Below are 22587 nucleotides of genomic sequence, written 5' to 3'. Positions count from 1 at the left end.
TGCTCCTTTGCTGCCTGACTTGCTGCGCTTTTCCAGCAACACATTTTTCAGCTCTGATCTCCAGCATCTGCAGTCCTCACTTTCTCTCCCAGCTCTGTTCTTAACTAGGTCAGCTCCCTCACTTCATTATTCAATGTTCTTTTCTGCCATCTTTCCTAAATCTTATGGAACAATGATCTCTGTTTCCTAAACGTTCCACCATTGATACTTTATCTAATGGGTCCACCTTATTCCCAAGAATCAGGTCTAGCAATGCCTCCTTTCTCATTAGACTGGAAACAAATTGTTGTGGAAAATTCTTCTAGACTGGAAGTGCCATTGCTATGGGTTGTCATGTCTGGCTAACTTGGGTGAATATTTCTTTTCTTAATATTGCATTCCCAGTCAATATTTGGTTAATTAAAGTTCTTGATTATGACTACACTATAAGTTTGAAGTTCTGTTATTTCCTTACATACAAGTTGGTCACCTAACCAACAATGTAATTGCTTGTTATTTTTTTCTTGGCACTAGTCAAATCAGTTCTCTCTGGGGTATTCTTTTCTCCAGCATTGCAATGTTCCCCTTAACCAGTACTGTCACTTACCTTATCATTCCTGAACACCTCGTATTCAGGAAGGCAGTGTTTGCTGATACCAGCAACTGCAGGCAACTACGCATGTGTGCTTGTTGGGAACTCACTGACATCATTGGGTGGACTTTGTGTGATGGCATGCCAAAGTGCATTACAGGCAAGCATGTACATTTTTAAACTAGGCTTCAGTGGTGGATAGGATGGGATCACCCCTGGAGTAAGGAAAGGAAGAGGGCCCAGAAACCAAGTTTGGTAGAGCAATAAGAGGGGCCTAGGAACCAGGAGGTCATCTCTCCTTCTCCTGCCTTCCATGCTCCCTCACAATCTCTCTCTGTCTCTCACATACTCACTTATTTCTTCTCTCCGTTCTAATACAAATGGTTTCATCCATTATTTTGTGCACCCTGATATTTCTTCCTAATATTCACTTCTAGTTCTCACACTATTTCCAATTTAATGTGAATTGTCTCTAATCGCGCTGGCAAAAGCTTGGTCCTAACTTGTGTTCATTTGCAACCCATCTAGTTTGTACAGGTTCCATTTCCCACCCTGCCCAGAGCTAGTCCCGGGATTTTGAAACCCTTTCTCCTGAACTATCTTTTCAGCCACAAATTCATCCATCTTGTGTTCCTCCTTTCTGTATTTAGTAGCATGTTGGAGTTTTTTTATTTACTTGTGGGATATGGGAATTGTTAGTTGGGCAAACAGTTATTGCCTATTCCTAATTGCCATGGGGTAGATGGTGTTGACTGCCATCTTGAACCACTAGACCCACAATGCCAAAAAGGAGGGAATTCCGGGATTTTGATCCAAAGCCCTATTTTGCACCAAATAGGAGGAGCAGAAGAATAGAAGGACTGGACAATGTAGCATGATGTTGAAATGGTCAAGGCTGTGTGTCTCAGCCTTGGAATCAATGATCAATATGCCGAACCAGTGCGATGATTGACACAGCCAAAATAACTTCTTATTCTACTGCTGCAGATTTATAAATTGGAGAAATTCTGATCACATTGAAATGACCCATACTGAACTTTGGTCATGTCTGGGCTGGTGTCAAGCCAAGTTGGGGGCTAGTGTCTGGGTAGTCAGCCTTGTGTAGGGAGGTTACCCATTCCTCATTTAGAGTGCCTTTCATCCTTGTAAACTTGAAGGAATATAAACCCAGTGGACATAATCATTCCTCATTGGGCAATTCTCTGATCTGGGAGTCAGTCAAGTGAACTTTGCTCCCTATGGAGCAGGTAAATTCTTCCTTATATAGAAGTCAAAACTGCACACGCTGATCTAGGCGTAACCTCGCCATTTATACACCAAAACATATTATTTCTTTACAAAACATATAAGTTCATTTGTAACAAAAGTGAGCCTTCCTAAGTGCTTGCTGTGTATGCATGTTTCATTTGTCTCTAGCTATTCAGAAGTTAATCTGCTTCATTATTTTTGCTGCCAGTGTGGATAATTTCACACTTTGTCCCGTTGTATTCTGTCTGGCATGTTCTTACCAATGCTCAACTGATCTGTCTTTACCTTCAGCCTGCTTTTAAACTATTGCAGTATCCAGTGATGTTATCAATGTACAGTTGTATATGGTAGAAATGACTAATAAAAGCTACTCTCCTCTACTCTGATCGACAGCTCCCACCAATGTCTCATGCCCATTGCTTTAGGTGAGGCATGATTTTACCTTTTGATCTATCAACTGTCTTTATCATTTAATTTATTAGAGCAATTTCCTCTTATTTTGCCCAACCTAAGTTAGTTGGAATAGTTAGTTCTCAATCTTGGTCACTTTGCAAACTTTACTTTGAGATGTCTATTGGTCAAACCTTTCAATTTCAATATTTGTTATTAATTCATCTTATTTGTAGTGAATGCTTTATGTATTTAGAGAGAAATGATTCTAGTCTAGGGCAGCACAGTAGCTCAGTGGTTAGCACTGCTGCCTCTCAGCACCAGGGACCCATGTTCACTTCCAGCCTCGGGCAACTGTCTGTCTGGAGTTTGCACGTTCTCCCCGTGTCTGCATGGGTTTCCTCCGGGTGCTTTGGTTTCCTCCCACAGTCCAAAGATGTGCAGGTCAGGTGAATTGGCCATGCTAAACTGACCATAGTGTTAGGTGCATTAATCATGGGTAAATATAGGACAGGGAAACGGGTCTGGGTGGGTTAGTCTTTGGAGTATCAGTGTAGACTTGTTGGGCTGAAGGGTCTGTTTCCACACTGTAGGGATTTTACGATGATTCTTTCTTTTTTCTGTTTAGCCCTCATGTGACCTTAATCTCTAATGCCATAGTGTTCTTTTTATTTTTCTGTATTTTTAATTGTGAACTGCAATGCCTAACTTCAAGCCTAATGAGGCTGCCCTTTATGATGGATACTCTGTATCATCTTGCTACGTTGTCATCTTTATCTAACCTCTTCAAATCATCCATACTGTGAAGCACATTAGTGTCCAACATCAAGAACTCCGACTGTTCCTTGCACTCTGAGTGTTAAACCTTTGTGGGTGAAGGTCAGGTCAGGGAAGACCCTGCTTGATATCTTCACATCCATTCAGCTAACCCTAGTGGTCAAATTAAACAAAGATAATTAGATGGGCTGGAAGGTAAACTTTATTCCTTGCTGCTCCTCAATAGGTCTTACTTTAATCCTAGACTCTTTAACAGAACTGTTTGCAAGGCTGCCAGGCTGAGGAGCATTTTGCTGGACCATTTCCAGCTACGGAAGGTAGGTTTGATTCTCTGGTGCATGATTTCAGTAAACTTTGTTTATTTCCTTTCTACAGTTTTTGTGGTTCTGGGGATCTGCATCGCTGTGCAGCTGGGAACAAACCCAGACTGGATGTTCTTCTGCTGCTTTGCTGGGGTCTTCATGTTCTACTGTGCACATTGGCAGACATACGTCTCCGGGACACTACGCTTTGGGATGTGAGTATTAAAGGGGCATTTGGGAGATGATGAAGCACAACACCTTAGTAAAAGATGAAAATGCTGTTCAACAAGAACGCTCTCCCTGTGGTGCCCTGTGGGAATGCACAGGGGGTCGAGTGGAGCGTGATGTGGTCTAATGGTCAGTGCCTGTGCTGCATATATAAATAATATTATCTCCGTTATCTTTTCACAATTGTTCAGGTATGTAAAATCAGTTCACCGATCTTGAAGCAATGAATATGTACAAACAGACATGAGCTTCAGCATGGGTGGAATTTTTAACTGTAGTAACCAGGCACAAGGTGATCGGATTTCTTTATTTCTAAGGAACCCAAGATTAAGTTTCAATATCATTATTTTAGATTCTGTCTCTGGTGGAGATATTAGCTGCAGCCAATGTTAAGAACAAAGAAAACTTACAGCCCAGGAACAGGCCCTTCGGCCCTCCAATCCTGTGCCAATCTAAATCCACTGTCTAAACCTATCGCCCTATTGCTAAGGATTTGTTTCCTTGTGCTCCCCACATACTCATGCATTTGTCCAAATGCACCTTAAATGAATCTATCGTGCCTGCCTCTATCACCTCTGCTGGCAACGTGTTCCTGGCATTTACTGTCCTCTGTGTAAAATACTTTCCGCATGTATCCCCCTTAAACTTTTCACCTCTCACAATGAACGCATGACCTCTTATTATTGAATCCCTCACTCTGGGGGAAAAAGCTTATCTCTATCTACCCTGTCTATACCCTTCATGATTTTGTGGACCTCAATCAGGTCCCCCCTCAATCTCCTTTTTTCGAATGAAAACAATCCTAACCTACTGAACCTCTCTTCATAGCTAGCACCTTCCATACCAGGCAACATCCTCGTAAACCTTCTCTGCACCCTCTCCAAAGCATTCACATCCTTTCAGTAATGTGGCGACCAGAACTGTACACAGTATTCTAATTCTTGTACAATTTTAACATTACCTGCCAGCTCTTATTCTCAATACCCCGTCCAATGAAGGCAAGCAGACCATATGCCTTCTTGACCACTCTATCCACCTGTGCAGCAACCTTCAGGGTACAATGGACCTGAACTCCCAGATCTCTCTGCTCATCAACTTTTCCCAAGGCTCTTCCGTTTACAGTATAGTTCACTCTAGAATTAGTTTCCCAAAATGCATCACCTCACATTTGCCTGGATTGAACTCCATCTGCCACTTCTCCGCCCAACTCTCCAGTCTATCTATGTTCTCCTGTATTATTTGAATCTCCTATGCTTTCTGCTGCTCCACCAATCTTTGTATCATCTGCAAACTTACTGATCAGGCCCCCAATGCCCTGTTCCAGATCATTTATGTATATTACAAACAACAGTGGCCCCAGCACTGACCCCTGTGGAACACCACTCCTTTCTCCGTTTCGAGAAACTCCCTTCAACTACTACTCTCTGTCTCCTGTTGCTCAACCAGTTCTTTATCCACCTTGTTCCTTGAATATGTAACTTTATACCTGGACCTTCTGACAAGGAAATGAGTCTGCCTTGGAGAATTGTTCCACTGAGTGAAGTTAGTCTCAGACAGTACCTCTTTGCTACTTTGTTTTTGCCCTGTTTCTAGTATTTCATTGTTCTATAATTATTCTCTGACAGATGCGATGTCACAGAAGCTCAGCTGTGTATTATAGTTGCACAAGTTGTGACAATGATTGTGGGGCCTTCACTGTGGAATATTATGGTAAACACCAGCTGTCTGGATGACTGCATGTGGACTACAACCAATCAGACTGCTGCTCTATCATGCACTTTAGCCAAGTAGAGCCCTTAGACTTCTATCATTCGACAACAAACCATTAATAATTAATCATTGAAAGTGCTGCAGCATCTACAGTGCAGAACAAGCATGCACATTCCTAAAGCTGCACTACATAACCAATCTTCAAATTGGCTGCTTTCTATGAAGCACCATATTATACTGTCATTGGTCTCTGTGCAGAGGGGAGGTAGTCTAGAATTTAGTAGGTTGTGGGATACCTATTTAAATGATAACATAAAAGCTAAAATGGATGGTTTCCCTTTATCACTGGTAGTGATGATCCTAGTTGGGATATTGTCTGTGAAGTGGTGACCATCACCAGGTTTTCAGTGACAGCAGCTACAGTTCAGGCAGGGTCTGGGAAAAAAAAACCTGCCTCACCCAGGAGTCACCTTCATAATTAGAGTCTGGTTAACTGGAAAGGTTTCAGGACAAGGGGAGGTGATGGCTTTGTAATATTGTCGCTGGACTAGTAATTCTGTACTTTAGGGAATCTAATTAATTGAGACCACAGTAACGTTCAGGGGCTGTGGGTTCAAATACAGCCATGGCAGATGGTGGAATTCGAATTCAATAAAATCTGGAATTAAAATTCTACTCCATTGTCATGAAAGCCGTTCAGTATTAGTGGTGGAAGGTGTTGTCAGCAGTGTGGAGAAAGTGGGGACTTGCAGATGCTGGAGACCAGAGTCAAACAGTGAGGTGTGGGAAAAGCACAGCAGGTCAGGCAACATCGGAGAAGCAAGACAATCGACGTTTCAGGCATAAGCCCTTACTGAAGCTTGTCGGCCAAGTGGGCTGAGAGGTAAATGAGAGGGGGCTTGGGGCTGCAGGGATGGTAGTTGGAAAAGTGATAGGTATGTGAATGTGGGGGTGAAAGTGATAGGGTGGAGCAGATAGATGGGAAGGAAGATGGACAGGTTGGACTGTTCAAGAGGGCGGTGCCAAATTGGAAGATTGGGACTGGGATGGGGGGGGGGGTGGGGAGGAGAGAGGAGAGGAACTGGGGAATCTGGTGAAATCCACATTGATCCCATATGGTTGGGGAATCCCAAGGCAGAAGATGAGGCATTCTTCCCCCAGGTGTCGGGTGGTTAGGGTTTGGCGATGGAAGAGGCCCAGGACCTGCATGTCCGTGGCAGAGGGAGTTAGTGTTCAGCCACACTGGTATTGGTTGGTGAAGTTATCCCAGAGATGTTCTCTGAAATGATCCACAAGTTGGCATCCCCTCTACCCAATGTAGAGGAGACCACGTGGGTGCAACCGATGCAGTAGATGAGGTGTGTGGAAGTACAGGTGAATTTCTGAAGGATGTGGAAGGAGCCTTTGGGGCCTTTGACAGAAGTGTGAGTGCAGGTTTTGCTCTTGCGATGGCAGGGGCAGGGGAAGGTGAAGGGTGGGCTGGTGGAGTTGTGGAGGAATGGTCTCTCCAAAACACAGATGGGGTGGGGACGAAAACTGTCGGGTCCATGCCCCTCACCAACCCACAGGTGACAGTGACTACCCTTGTTAGCAAGGATGCATTTGACCGAATGTGGCATCAAGGAGTCTTAGCAAAGTTGGGACCTAAGAACTGAGGTTGTGGGGAATTCTCCACGGTTTGCAGTCATGCCTGGCAGAAAGGAACTTAGTTATGGTTGTTGGAGGTCAGTCATCTTGGCTCCAAGTGTTCCGTAGTGTACTGCCTGAGGCCCAATCATCATCAGCTGCTTTGTCAATGACCTTCCCTCCATCATAAGGTTACATTGGGATGTTCACTGATTGGGAGGTAGTGAGGACTGGAGAAGTCAGAGTCGATAAAGTGTGGCGCTGGAAAAAGTACAGCCGGTCAGGCAGCATCTGAGGAGCAAGAGAGTTGACTGGGGAGGGGGAAGGGGGCTTAGAAATAAATTGGGAGTTGGTGGGGTTAGTTGGGATGGCAGTATGTGGGTGAAGGTATGAGGTCATTATGATCGATCATTGGGAAGTGTGGAGCAGATAGGTGGGAAGGGAGATGGACAGGAAGGTTGACCTGGCTGACCTTCCTATCCATCATCTTTTCCGCCTATCTGCTCCACACTGACCCATCACAGTCACCTCCTACTTTCGCCCACCTATCGCGATCCCAGCTACCACTCTCCTAGCCCCACCACTCCCTATTTATTTCTCAGCCCTTTTTCCCCCTCCCCTGTACTGATGAAGAGTTAAGCCAGAGACATCAACTCTGTTGCTGCCTGATCTGTATTTTTTCCAGCACTATGCTTTGTTGACTCATGTTCACTGCACAGTTTTCAGCATCATTCTCCACTTTGCAGATACCGAAGCAATCAGTGTCCAAATGCAGTAAGACCTGGACAATATCCAGGTTTGGGTTAACAAATAGCAAGCAACATTCATGCCACACAAGTATCAGGCAATCACCATCTGCAACAAGAGAGAATCTAACCATTGTCCATGATATACAATGGCATCATCTCTGAACTCCCTGTCAACATTCTGAGTGTTACCATTGACCAGGATCTGAACTTGACTGGCCATATAAATAGCAGCTGTAAGAGTGTGAGTTACTCGCATCCCAACTCCTTGTTTACCATCTACAAAGCGCAAGTCAATAGTATGATGGAATATTCCCTACTTGTCTGGATGGGTGTGTCTCCAACAACACTCAAGAAGTTGACACCATCCAGAACAAAGCAGCCTGCTGGTTTGGAACAATATCTACATACATCCACTCCCTCCACCATGGACACTTACTAGCTGCAGTGTGTGCCAACTCCAAGATGCACTGCAAAAGTTCACCAAGGCTCCTTAGAACCTTCCAAACCCACAACCACTTCATCTGCAAATAGAAGAGCACCATTAGTAAGTTCTCAAAGCCAATCATTATTCTGACTTGGAAATATATCACCGTTTCTTTATTGTTACTAGGTCAAAATCCTGGAACTTAGACCCACAATTAGGGACAATCTACAGCAAGTGGACAGCAGCAGTTCAAAAAGACAGCTTACCACCATCTTCTCAAGGACTGTTAAGAGATGGGCAATGAAATGCTCGGCTGAAGTGGGTACTGCAGATACTTGAGATTAGAGTCCAGATTAGAGTGGTGCTGGAAAAGCGCAGCATCCAGGGAGCAGGTGAATCGATGTTTCGGGCAAAAGCCTTTCTTCTGGAGTAAAATGCTAGCCCATTGATGCCTCCAACCGGTGAATGGATTAAAATAAACGAAATCTTGACTTCAGCCTAAAAATTTATAGATTGCTGCCACTACCCCAAGCTGAGTGTGCATCTCGTTAGTCAAAAAGTCAGAAGCCACATGACACCGGATTATAGTCCAACAGGTTTATTTGAAATCACAAGATTTTGGAGTGCTGTTCCTTCCTCTGGTGAAGTAGAGGGAAATGCAGAGGCACAGAATTTATAGGTGGGGCGATCATTGCAAGATAAATTCTAGGTAATTAAGAGTGTTAAACAATAGTACAAGTGGTGTGAGTGAAGTGTCAACAGGCTGAATAACAAGTGAAGGAATGACCTATGATTGGAGTAATGAACTAACATGGTGCTATTTGGTTTGTCCTAGCACCATGTTAGTTCATTACTCCAATCATAGGTCATTCCTTCACTTGTTATTCAGCCAGTTGACACTTCACTCACACCACTTGTACTATTGTTTAACACTCTTAATTACCTAGAATTTATCTTGCAATGATCTCCCCACCTATAAATTCTATGCCTGTGCACTTCTGTCCAGTTCACCCGGGGAAGCAGCAGTGCTCTGAGAGCTTACGATTTCATATAAACCTGGTGTTGTGTGATGTACGACTTTGTTCACCCTGCCCAATGCAGGCACTTTCACATAATGAGCTGCTCTTTGTGGTCAAAGAGAGGTCACACCAATAAATTGTTAATGAAGTTCTGAGAAAATGGAGCATTAGAGTGAGTACAAAGGGGTGTAGTGGAATGAGTTACTCTGCTGCTTTGGTGCATGATTGAACTGCAGTTTCATTGCTTGGCAATATGCTAATTACCAATGAGTGGCTCTAATACTGATTTCTGCTTTTCTCATCCAATCAGAATTGATGTGACTGAAGTGCAAATCTTCATAATTATCCTGTTTTTATTGGCTGCGAGTGGAGGAACTGCATTTTGGGAATCTATGGTAATTAATAGCATAATTGAATTCTTACCCTGGTTAACCAGGGAGTTGCAGGGGGCAGAGGCATTTGCCCTATCTAAGGACTGTCCTATTCTTTCTCCTGTAGAGAATGCAAAGGGCATAAACTAAAGTTTGAAAAGCTGCTGTTTGCCCTCTAATATCTGAATAATTGTCTCCTTAATGATCAAAATTTATCTGCAAATTCTTGCTAGAGTGTTCAATTAAATTTTGTGGAGATTTATTTAAGACCTTTTGTCTTGGATTCACTTAGACATAATTGATTATTATAATTTCTTTTAGCATGCTCCATTTTAAGCAGTGTGTGTGTGTGCTCTGAACAGTTTGTCAAACTCTGCACAGTTCCTTCAAGGCATTGAACCATGTGCCACTGTATCCTATTCCTAGCGGGACAAACCAAGGTAGCTCAAAAACTCCAGCTGAGATTGACTGGTTCTTCTGGCTGGGATCCTGGTCCAGGCCAGCTTGTGGTTTTGGTGGGACTGTTTATGTTCCATAATGGGGCTAAATACTGTTCTATGTAATAAGATTACTGTTGCTAATCTTTGTATAAAACCTTATTAAAGGAGGGTGTGAGTGACTCTTGGACCTGGGTAAGCGCAAGGCAAAATGAAAAATATTCAGTGTCATAAACATGCCAGTCTCTGAGCTGACAATGGAAGTGGTGATGGTATAGAGTGCTGCTGGATTGAGGTCTCCCATCCTATACCACCATTGTAACTATCCAGTACCAAAACTCTTGAAAATGCCAAGGTACTTCTCAGTATGTTATCCAATAATTTGACGGAGTTACACAAGTGGGGTTAAGAGAAAGTGCTTAGTGTCACCCCAGCCACTGCTTCATTGACCAACCTTCCTTCCTTTTTTTAAGTTTACAAGTGTGTGTACTTGTTGATAATTGGACAATACTCAAATTCCTCATTTAACGGTGGAATAAGCTTTGGGGTTGAATGGCCTCCTCATTATTTGTTCCTATGCTCTGAGTCCTTGTGTTTTTCCCAGTTGAGCCATTTGCAGGTTCCTGTTATTTCTGGGTTAACGATTATCTTTGGTGACAGGCCTAACTCTGAAAGTACACATAGTACCCAATGAATGTCCACTTTGAGTAAAACATTTAAGACTTGACTTATCCGTATATCGATCAGACCGGTCAGAGACCTCTATCATAATATTACCATCACTGAGACACACTGCAGTGTAAAGATTGATATGTTGGAAGCCTGGTTTCTCATGTGAAATTGTTAAATGAGTAGCATCAAATACATTGAGCATGCTCTGTTCTGTTCATTAGACCTCTGTCAGGGGCTTATTGTGGAACTGCAAATCAAGACGTTTTTGACCCCAGACTTAATAATACCTGGTTGGTGGGTCTGAGCTTCACATCGAGTAAGGCATACTGCAACTGACTATTTAACCTCTGTTAAAGATTAAAGATTTAAAGAAATCCTAAGGCAGGTGTGGTGTCATTGGAAATTATTTGCAAAGGAGCCACTGCCTTGAGAAAGCTAAGGGAAAGTGGACTGTGGGGGTCAGCATCTACAGTTCCATCTGTTAGTGGTTTGTTCTGGATTTTGGCCCTGTCTCAGCTGCTGCATTGTGCAGTGGAAAGCTTTCACCTTCTCTCTGGTGAGCACTCAACCAGTATCATCCAATGCTCTCAAATCCTGGGTGCAGCAGTGTCCAGTGATTTGTACTATTTAATTCTACACACCTGAGTGTGCGGCACGGTGGCACAGTGGTTAGCACTGCTGCCTCACAGCGCCAGAGACCTGGGTTCATTTCCCGCCTCAGGCGACTGACTGTGTGGAGTTTGCACGTTCTCCCTGTGTCTGCGTGGGTTTCCTCCGGGTGCTCCGGTTTCCTCCCACAGTCCAAAGATGTGCAGGTCAGGTGAATTGGCCATGCTAAATTGCTGTAGTGTTAGGTAACGGGGTAGATGTAAGGGTATGGGTGGGTTGCGCTTCGGCAGGGCGGTGTGGACTTGTTGGGCCGAAGGGCCTGTTTCCACACTGTAAGTAATCTAATCTAATTTAATCTGAGTCTTTCAGCTGAAAAGGCACTAGAAGTACTAGATATCCATAGGTGCCACCAATACCTAGTTCTGAATCTATTGCTAAATGCATTCACTGAACCAATCTGATTGCAACAACTATCAATTAAAGGTTATAACAGGGGATAACCAGGGTTCTGTCATCAGATGTTCCGTTAATAAACTTAACAGTTCAGTTCTGCACCTGGACTTGCTCCGATCTCATCCCTGACTCTCCTATCTCTTTGCTGTTCAATGGTACATGGAGGATATCTAAAGCCTTAAGACATTATAGCCTTTGTTCAATGGCCGAAGGTTTCCTTCAGGCACTGATTGTGCATTCCCTTTATTTCTCATATAAAACAGCTCCTGCTTGATGTTGTCCAATTGATGTGACCATGAGAAATGTGGGTATTTTAGTCTGGAAAAGAGGCATTCAGGAGGTGCTGTTAGAGTGTATTGAAAAGGCTGACATGGACTTTTCTCAATTAGACAAGGGAACCCTGGCTCCAACTAGTCAAGGTCAACTCTAGGAGTGGTCCCACAATATTTTTCTTCAAACAGAATGAGGACTCTGAGTAGTGGAAACAAAAGTCTTTGAAATAACTGGAGAGTTTGGCTTCTGTCAGTGGCCGAAACTGTTTGTTTAGCCTTCCAGTTGAAAGGGCTATGAGGGGGTCTGATGAGCCTTCTCGCATTATTCTCTATTGCAGTCTGGGCAGTGAATCCCAGAAATGTTTTTGTCGTTCTTATTTTTTCTCTTTAATCTTTTTCTTTCCCTGAGAAGATCCCAGTGCTGGAAATTCAAGTTAAAATTGTGCCTGCTCTCCTTGTGGTAGCAGGTGGAATCTTCTCCTGCACTAACTACTTCACTGTCATCTTCACTGGCGGCGTTGGCAAGAATGGCTCCACCATCGCTGTAAGTGACTGCAGCTCTCTGGGTGATTTGAGGGGTCGGGGTGGTTGTAAGAGGGGTGAAGGGTGTCACACCAGCATGAGGCTCGCTGACACAGTGTCCCAACAGACAGATGACAAATCAGAAGACAGATTCAAGAAGAGGGGAGGCTGTATTAGGGTGTGGATGTTAAGTGTATTTGGACTGTCCAGAAGGCCTTTGATAAAGTCCCTCATAGGTTTTAAAGCACATGAGATAGGCAGTAACATATAAACATTGATTGGAATTGGTTAGTGGAAAAGAAACAGAGGGTCTTTTTCAGAGTGATTAGTGGAATACCACAAGGGTCAGAACTTGGGGCCCATATACGAAGCAACCAAATGTAACATTTCCAAGTTTGCTGAAAGCATAAAACTAGGCAGGGTTGTGAGGTGGAAGCAAGGAGGCTTCAAAGTGAGTTAGACAAGTTGAGTGAGTGGGCAAACTCATGGCAGATGCGGTACAACGTGCTAAATAAGAAGTTTATATACTTTGGTGTGAACATCCGAAAGACAGTATTATTCAAATAGTGATCTATTGTGAAGTGTGAATGTATAAAGGGTGTCCTTGTACGTCAATCAATGAAAGTAGACTGGCAGATGCAGCAAGCAATTAGGAAGGCAAATGGTATATTGGTAGTCATGGTAAGAGGATTTCAGTTCAGAATTATGGGTGTTTTTCTGTAGTTTTCCATTGCTGTGACTGCACTGAGATTATTACATGCAGTTTATGAAGGGGAAATCATGCTTGACTAATCTTCTGGAATATTTTGAGGATGTAACTCTGAAGATGAAAAGGGAGATCCAGTAGATGTAGTATACCTGGACTTTCAGAAAGCCTTTGATAAAGTCCTACATCGGAGGTTAGTGAGCAAAATTAGGGCACATGGTATTAGGGGCAAAATACTGACATGAATTGAAAATTGGTTGGCTGACAGGAAACAGTAGTGATAAACGGCTCCCTTTCGGAATGGCAGGCGGTGACCAGTGGTGTGCCGCAGGGATCAGTGTTGGGACCGCAGCTTTTTACAATGTACATTAATGATATAGATGAAGGTATTAAAAGTAATATTAGCAAATTTGCTGATGACACAAAGCCGGGTGGGAGGGTGAAATGTGAGGAGGACATTAGGAGAATACAGGGTGACCTGGACAGGCTAGGTGAGTGGACGGATGCATGGCAGATGCAGCTTAATGTGGATAAATGTGTGGTTATCCACTTTGGCAAGAACAGGAAGGCAGATTACTACCTAAATGGAGTCAAGTTAGGTAAAAGGGGCAGTACAGAGAGATCTGGGTGTTCTTGTACATCAGACAATGAAAGCAAGCATGCAGGTACAGCAGGTAGTGAAGAAGGCTAATACCATGCTGGCCTTCATAACAAGAGGAATTGAATATAGGAGCAAAGAGGTCCTTCTGCAGCTGTACAGGGCCCTGGTGAGACCGCACCTGGAGTATTGTGCACAGTTTTGGTCTCCAAATTTGAGGAAAGACATTCTGGCTATTGAGGGAGTGCAGCGTAGGTTCACGAGGTCAATTCCCGAATTGCGGGACTATTTTGCGCTGACAGATTGGAGCGACTGGGCTTGTATACCCTTGAGTTTAGAAGGCTGAGAGTGGATCTGATTGAGACGTACAAAATTATTAAAGGATTGGACACTCTGGAAGCAGGAAGCATATTTCTGCTGATGGCTGAGTCCCGAACCAGAGGACACAGCTTAAAAATAAGGGGTAGGTCATTTAGGACAGAGATGAGGAGAAACTTCTTCACCCAGAGAGTGGTGGCTGTGTGGAATGCTCTGCCCCAGAGAGCTGTGGAGGCCCAGTCTCTGGATTCGTTTAAGAAAGAGTTGGATAAAGCTCTTCAGGATAGTGGAATCAAGGGTATGGGGATATGGCAGGAACAGGATACTGATTGAGGATGATCAGCCTTGATCATAATGAATGGTGGTGCTGGCCCAAAAACAGAATGGCCTACTCCTGCACCTATTGTCTATTGGTGTCCACACTAAAGAGTGGATGTGCTTGCCATCAAGGGAGTGCAGCAAAGGTTCACCAGGCTGATTCTGGGGCTGGCAGGAGAAGAAAGTGGAAATATGGCATTGAGATTGAGAATCAGCCATTATCTTATTGAATTGTGGAACTGGCTTGAAGGCCGAGTGGCCTATTGTTGCGATAATTTCTGTTTCTGTGACAGAAATGAGAGGGGGAAGAGCATTTGAGAAGATATCAATGAGTTGATGGATCCATCAGAAGGTGAGATCAGATAGACCTAGCTGATTCTGACGATCTCAGCAGGAGCACTGAGTGGCTGCTCTGTGGCTGTTTTATAATCCAGCAGTTCAGAGATAGTCGAGATTGTGGTGCTGGAAAAGCACAGCAGGTCAGGCAGCATTCGGGGAGCAGGAAAATCGGCTTTTCGGGCATAAGCCCTTCATCAGGAATCTTATGCCCGAAATGTTGATTCTTCTGCTCCTCAGATGCTGCCTGACCTGCTGTTGCCTTTTCCAGCACCACACTCTACTCTGATCTCCAGCATCTGCAGGCCTCACGTTTTCCTAGTCCGGAGATAGGTACCTCTGGAGACAGTAGAATGTAAATCTGGGCCTTATGCTACATTGCAGTGGTTTTGTCCCTATCTCTGAACCACGTTGTCTGGGTTCAAGTCCCACTTGCTCCAGAGATATGTAATAACATGACTGAACAGGTTGATTAGAAAATCTATATTTCTGAATTCCCTGCAAACCTGCAATGTTGTTTTGACCTATATCAAGTGATGAAATGGTCAGGGCTCCATTAAGCTTGGAGCAGTGGCATTGTTACACCAAAGCATGAGCAGGGTGAAGGAGGTGCAGAATGTGACATTTAGTGCTGCTCTTTATTCCTGTTCGGATTACAGAATCATACTGGAGAGAGAGCCTGAGGAAAAAGGAGCTAAATTAGATAGAGCTGAACAGTTGTGAAGGAGCAGTGATGGAGGGTCAGAAAATGCTGGGAATTACAAAGTTAGTGGACGTCTGGAAGTGGTCTGTTCAAAATTTCTGACTGCACAATTAGTTCATTTCCTCAGTTATGTTTTACTGCAATGTCCAGATGTCTGATTGGAGTGTATCTTGTGTATTGAATAATTGTATCTGCTCTCTGCACAGGTATTTATATAGGATATGTAATGACACTGTTAGTAATGTATCGTTGTATTTTACAGGGTACAAGTGTGCTGTCACCATTCCTACATATAGGCGCAGTTATAACACTGGCATTGATGATCTACAAGAAATCTACCAGCCGGCTTTTTGAGAATAATCCCTGCCTCTACATTCTTGCTTTTGGCTTTGTGTCTGCAAAAATAACCAATAAATTAGTGGTATGTACTCTTCACTGGAGGCAGTTGCTGTCCTCCCCCACACACACCTTGACCTTAGTCTGCCTGACCAAATGAACTGATGCTCAAGAAGGCAATCCTGAATAATCACTGAAATTTTATCTATTGCTGATGGACTGCACATGGGCAGCTACTGTACTACTGTAAGGCAGTTGACCTATCCTCATTAATACCACTTCCCTACTCCCATGCCCCTGTCCCCCACCCCACCCAACATCTTAGAAATTGATTGCTTGGTAAAGGATCCAAGAACCTATTCCAATTGACTGATGCTGAAGAAGTTGTGCTTAATTTATGGATGTATCAACAGCATCTTATTTGATGGTATTCTCAAAAGATTGTGGGTTCAGATTCCACTCCAGAGACTTAATGATTTAATCTAGGCTAACACTCCAGTGCAGTACTTTCTGGGGTGCAGAATTTCAACCCTCCAGTGAATTTAAGGATCATGTGGAACCTACTTCAGAGTGGGCTGCTCTTCCAATATCCTGATTGAGACTTATTCCTTAAACTAGGTAGTTTTCATTACCGCATTGTGACAGCTTCCCATGCACAAACTGCTAGATCTCCTACATTATACCACAATAATTGACTACACTTCAAAAGCATTTTACTGACTGTGAAGCATTTTGGTGAATTCTGAAAGGAAAGTTTTATCAGGTGCTGATCTGCATCCCTTCATTTTGCACACTGGTCTCACTGACATATTATGAGTGGCTCAGTAGAAGTACAGGTGTTTACTTGTTCATCTCATGATGTTGCATTGCTAATGTTGGAACCAGCAACTGTTATTTTAAAGCCACTACAGATCAAGTGAATAGATCCTTGCTTCTGATTTCAGGTGGCTCACATGACAAAAAGTGAGATGCATTTGCAGGACACAGCCTTTGTCGGGCCGGGACTCCTCTTCTTGGACCAGTACTTCAACAGTTTTATAAATGAGTACTTGGTGCTCTGGATTGCGTTGGTAAGTGAGCAGAGCCTTCTGACTAAACTGGAGTTTAATTTCTCACTTCCAGATGCTTCTAAACTGGCTGTAGATTCAGATTAGTACCACTGATTATTGCTATTTTCATCCTTCGTGTGATTTTCCACAGTAAATATCTGTGACGATCTTGTGACATTTGGATTTGCCCCAGTTGTTAAATTGCTATTTAAAAATCGGCTAGAATAGCAATGATATAATCCGTTATGCAGTATAAGAATGGGCAACGGGATTTGGAAGGTCTGTGCTGTCTGGGACTTGAGTGTGAAGCTTGAGAGAAGGATCATCCAAAACAAAGTTGTGAAAAGTCCACCTGGAGATAGGTGGATAGGGTCAGTTGGAGAGACCAAGGGAACCAATGAGCATTGACTCGGGGAACCTGGTGTCAGTGGGATATCTCTGCTCAGTATTTCTTGTTATAGGAAGCCTGATTCTGACTTAAACTTCAAGACTGTGCTTGCTGCTGTGTCATGGAGATCTGGATTTACAAATGTATTTATGTTTATGTTGCACCTGGATCTGTATTCTTTTTCCAAGGGCCCAGAATGCAGTTTGGCAAATGCTTACCTTCATTCAAAGAATAGGGATTCACGATTCAAGGATGTTTCATAAAAGGAATATTCAGGCTGATGTGAAGGGTGTTTAGAATTTCCATGCGACTGTAGCTTAGTAGATGCCAGAGTGCCTCCAGGCTTTTCTTCCTTTATTGTACAGTCGCACCATCCATAGTTGAGTAACGAGCAGTGTCACCAGCCAGCATGTGGCACTGGAACAACCAACAATTAATGCTGTGGTAGTAGACCTCCACACACTGTCATCCCTCAGACTGACCCCAAACTTGCAAGACTCCTCACTTTGCATTTGAAGCAGTTATAGAACAGTACAGCATAGAGTCATAGAGATGTACAGCATGGAAACAGACCCTTCGGTCCAACCTGTCCATGCCGACCAGATATCCCAACCCAATCTAGTCCATTGAATCTGTTCCCTGCCTCTTCTCCATAAACCATAACAGTAATTGCCCTTGTTTAATCTATGCTAGCCCAATACCAAAATTAACCACAAGAGAGATCAATAGCCTGGAGCACATTGACCAAAGTTCCCAGCTGACTCCCAGAACAAACCTCCGTCTCGGTCATCAGGCCTTCCTGCAGTCTCATTTGGGTGTGGGATGGGGTTGGTGGTTGATTGGACAGTGCCTGTGATGACCAGCTGGTCTGACGACAAAGTCTGTTTACTCCCGCTGTTGAGCTTGAACATTTGTAAGTTTGCTGTTGACCAGACCTTGTTAAAGACACAACACAGCCAGCAGCTGCGTGAAAATGCAGCCTCTCATCTGACAGACTCTAGTAATGCAGCATGCTTTAGGTTAAGTTCTGTTAGAGGCCCTCTCCATAACCTACCTGCATCATATAAAATGGAACTGCAGCTCTGTGCTGCTGGTTTGGCTGATGGTACTGAAGGTCAGGGTTTAGATCAGAGTGGTGCTGGAAAAGCACAGCAGGTCAGGCAGCATCCGAGGAGCAGGAACATTGACGTTTTGGGCAAAGGCTTTTGACCGAAATGTCGATTTTCCTGCTCCTCGGATGCTGCCTGACCTGCTGTGCTTTTCCAGCACCACTCTGATCTAAACTCTGGTTTCCAGCATCTGTAGCCCTCACGTTCGCCTGGTACTGAAGGTCAGCATGGTGACATTTTTCCATGGGGCTGCTGAATAGACATTGAACCTAGTAAAGGGATGTTCCTTGATACCTTTGACTTACTGTTCTGCAAGATTCCTTTGTACTTGGCTTTTTTTAATGTCACAAGATTGTAGGTTCACACTTGTAGTCGTATGGATGAGGATTCTTGCTCTCAGTCATTTGGAACAGCATAGGCTAATCAAGGTACATGTCCAGTGACTAAGGAACCACTGCTTTCATTTTCTCACTAATTTTTTTTTCTCTCTCCTTTGGCCCGCAGGTCTGGTCTCTCTTTGACTTAATCCGTTACTCAGTGGGTGTTTGCAATCAGATCGCTTCCCACCTTCACATTAATATCTTCAAAATCAGTCCCTCCTCCTTCCCACCAGCCAACTTACAGGAACAGAATCATCACAAGTGACTTAACCATTGTGCTTGATATGAGAGACTGCAGCACATGATTGAGGGAATGTCCGTAGAAAAATATGGAATTGGGAGAAAAAGTGAACAAGTTATTAACTTATGATTCAATCATTGTGTGCACTTTTTTGTTTTGTTTTGGCCTCAGTTTCTGAATTAAGCCTAACACTCCTAAACTTAGACTGTGATGGGAAGGACTGACTTGCTACAGTATACGTGTCTCCCTGTAACACTGGCAGCTCAGCAACAACCAGTATGTGTGTCTCCTTTGTACGGACCTGAACAAACACAAGATGCACTGTTGTGTTCAGTCTTTTCTTCAGGCCTTTTGGTCTGATGAAACCACTGACTGTCCACAGACCTGTGGACAACGTTCCTGCTTTGGGAATGAGTTTAATTGTTCTCCTGGAACCTAACTATGTTTTGGAAAAGTCAGATAAGCCATATTGCAGGTGAGGCACTGCAGAAAGGGATTTTGTGCCAAGCTGGAACCTGACAGCAACTATCAGGTAATTGGACTACTGTGGAAATGAGAACTACGAAAACCTGGTTGTCTCAACTTTTACAGCCTAACAGGGTCATCTTGAAATTTAAAGGATGCGAATGAGGTGCAGGAATTTGTGATGCCCGAGGATTGAAAAGATTTTGCAATGCATTATTTATAATGTGCGTCCCAAATTCACCAATAACGCTGTCTTTGAGATGCTGCTGTTAACTGCTCCAACTGGACAGGGGTGAGTGATTGAAAGGAAGGGCCTAATTTTGGGCTGAACTGGCACTTTAAGGAGCAGAACCTTTTGTAACATGTTTACTTTTTCCACTGTGCTTTATTGCTATGTTTTTTCACAATCTTTGTGTGTCAATTTTCATAAAAATAATGCTTTCAGTTTCAAAACTGGTTATCTGGATGATCCAGTAATCCTGTAACCTTTCACCCTGCCCTGATAGATATGTTGCTCTAAAGGTCTGCCTACATGTTGATAACTAGTGATCAGAGCCCAGAGTACATTTCTGCTTTGAAATTCCATCAAAGGAATTAATTCATTACATTCACAGAAGAGCAGTCTTAACTTTTGAGGAATTCTTCAATAAATCAAATATTCTCATTCCTTGAAAGTAAGTGTAGCATTTTAACCCCTGCAAACAGTTTTTGTGGTTGTACTGTTTTGTTTTTATTGTGGCTAAATATCCCTGAAACTTGGACAATGACAAGCTGCCAGTGGACACTGAGCAGACACTTAAAATAACCTGGTCCTCTTCAACTGCTTATCCTAAGTCCTGTAGAATTATTCTTCATGTCAGTGAGCTTAAGTGAAGGATATTTACCGTGTGAGATAAGTTAGTGCTTTTTGAAAAAAGTGACCCTCCATGATGTGAAGGTTTGTGGCAAGGATGATTTTATCTATCTCAATATAAAAATGAGCTTGTCAGTCTTTACCTCACAGATGGGGATATTAAGGCCTCAGTGTTTGACTATCAATTTGAAGGTAGCTCTGCAGATCCCAGTGCTGTGCCCCTGACATATGCTGGAATGGTATGAGGATAAGTGATGACAAGCTAAAGCCTGCAATGAGATTCCAGGGCAATACCCAGGCTTTCCAGCCAATGAGAGGAAGACGTAGCAGCTGAAAGGCTTCAAATATTGAATCAGTGAAAGCTTCAACATTGTCTGTGTAATGAAGGTGAGAAACAACAATGTGCAGCTCCTACAACCTGGCATGAGTAACTTGGTGTTCGCTTACGTCCAGAGTACTTCATACTTGTTTTGCTAATGAAGTGTGATCGGTTCTTATGTCAGTTGTCTGGACCTGCTGTTGTATAAGAGGACATTGCCACCCGTGCTTCAGTGCACAGCTAATGTCTTGTTTTCAGCAGCATTGGTGCTGGAGTTTGCAGGTTTAGTGTGTGAGCACTTTAGAAGAAACTGTGGGTTTGCCTATGCCAGCACAGATCGTTGCCTGTCGGCCACAGTATAGAGGAAAGGTGCAATAAAGTTAACTTGTTTCTACACACGCCTATGCTCAGTAAGAGCTCTGCCATATACCTGCTCTTGTGCTGATGAATTAGACCAGGAAAACTGGCAAGAGGTAGAAGCAAAATTACATTGCACCTCTGATCTAAACTTGCCAAGCTTTTGATAGCAGTGACTTTTGGTTGAACTAGAAAATTATGTAAACTCTTCATAACTATCACACAGTAACTGGAGAACACAAGTTTGTTCTTCCTGAATCCCCTGTGGACATTGATCCACGCGAGTTTGATTTTTCCAGTAAGTACCATCTGAGTTTAAACTAGATGGCTATATTTTCTCATGAAATAATTTTGATAAATATGCATTTGCAAAGCATATACTTTTTTGCTTTTTGAGCTTTTGTTTGAACATTTACTGCTCCCAGTATTGTGAATCATACAGGGCTGTGGCTGATTGATAGTATATGGTGTTGCATTAACCTGTGAGTCTGAAGTTAAATGACTTGAGTTATCTTAGACATTTAAGATTTTCTGTTATTATGTGAATTAACATCTTAATACAGTCTAGATGCTGGGCACACAGCCAGTTCGTGTCAGTGAAAAGGTCCAAACTTGGCAAGAAATTAACATGAGTACAATGTCTGTGGTACCATTTACAATGGGCTGTTGTCTTGAAATAACATTGAGCAGTTGCCAAGGAAGTATTATGGTTGGATTTCTGTCAGTATTTTGTAAACCCTGTATGCAATGTGCCTGTGTCCTGAATTGTGTTCACATATATAGATGGGGATACAAGGGAGACAAATCTCTCTAAATGTGATAGGGTTCACTTTAATTAGTTGTTAGTAGTGAAACTGCACTCCTGACATCACAAACCCAGCCACAGCCTTGTGTCTCACCATATTTAATGTCAGATAAGAGTCATAAAATTAACCAAAGCATTTCTCTTTCCCTTGCTCTCTTTCTTGGGCTTAACTGTTCATGCATAAAGTATTATAATTCAAAGAATCTGAGCTCTTATGCAACAGGAATGGTTCAATGAAATGTTGTGTGACAGGTCCTGCAATACACCAGTTCATTCACTTGGAGCAACTGAATATAATGGAAAATTAATTTGTTTTTGCAGAAATCTTGTTTGTTTTGTGAACAGATGGTTCTCATCTAATTTTGCCTTTTAGTGTAACTCTTGATTTTACTCCATGCTTAACTGTAATTTTCTGTTCTTTCTAAATAAAAGTAAATGCCAAGTGCTGGTGTAAATAAAAATTGTTCTATTCATGTTAAATGTATCTTGTGGTTACATTCTTTGCATTGATATCTATCCCTAATCCACTTTCTGTTTCATCTTCCTCACTGATAAACTGCTTCTCTAACTCTGGGCTCGTGTTGATTTCCCTCTCTGCACTCATTGGCCAAGCTGGTGAGTCGTCAATTTTTTCTTTATTCCCCCCCCTCAATCACTACCAGAAATGTGTCTGAAATACAGTGAATCTGCAACCTGAACCTGATCTGGCTTCTAGATGACTCCAGTCCCACAGAGAGTGTTGGAAACTTAATGCCCTCAGTGGTGCTGGATGTGGCTTTGCCAACACTGTAAATAATGTGGGTGGGCCAAATTAACCTGTTTCAAGCAATTGTCAGTTGGTTAAACTGTTTGAAGGTACAAAAATATTTGGTGTTCCAACAGAAGATCTGTTTCCAGTGGACATCACCACGTCAGGTTGGCAATAT

General features: G+C 43.0%; 1 protein-coding gene across 1 annotated transcript in view; it reads left to right on the top strand.

The window, feature by feature from the left end:
• Nucleotides 1–22120, top strand: part of LOC140467252 (choline/ethanolaminephosphotransferase 1-like) — a 38003-nt gene extending 15883 nt beyond the window's left edge. Inside the window, exons 3-8 of the mRNA XM_072563496.1 lie at nt 3362–3503; nt 9355–9439; nt 12271–12402; nt 15622–15780; nt 16640–16765; nt 18746–22120. Of these exons, the coding sequence (XP_072419597.1) occupies nt 3362–3503; nt 9355–9439; nt 12271–12402; nt 15622–15780; nt 16640–16765; nt 18746–18886 (785 nt within the window). The 3' untranslated portion in view covers nt 18887–22120. The remainder of the gene's footprint in view (nt 1–3361; nt 3504–9354; nt 9440–12270; nt 12403–15621; nt 15781–16639; nt 16766–18745) is intronic.
• The last annotated feature ends 467 nt before the right edge of the window (nt 22121–22587 follow it).

The sequence above is a fragment of the Chiloscyllium punctatum genome, chromosome 45 (assembly GCF_047496795.1).
Source record: "Chiloscyllium punctatum isolate Juve2018m chromosome 45, sChiPun1.3, whole genome shotgun sequence".
Taxonomy (NCBI): domain Eukaryota; kingdom Metazoa; phylum Chordata; class Chondrichthyes; order Orectolobiformes; family Hemiscylliidae; genus Chiloscyllium; species Chiloscyllium punctatum.
The sequence above is the reverse complement of the archived record's forward strand: the minus strand, read 5'-3'. Positions and strand labels throughout refer to the sequence as shown.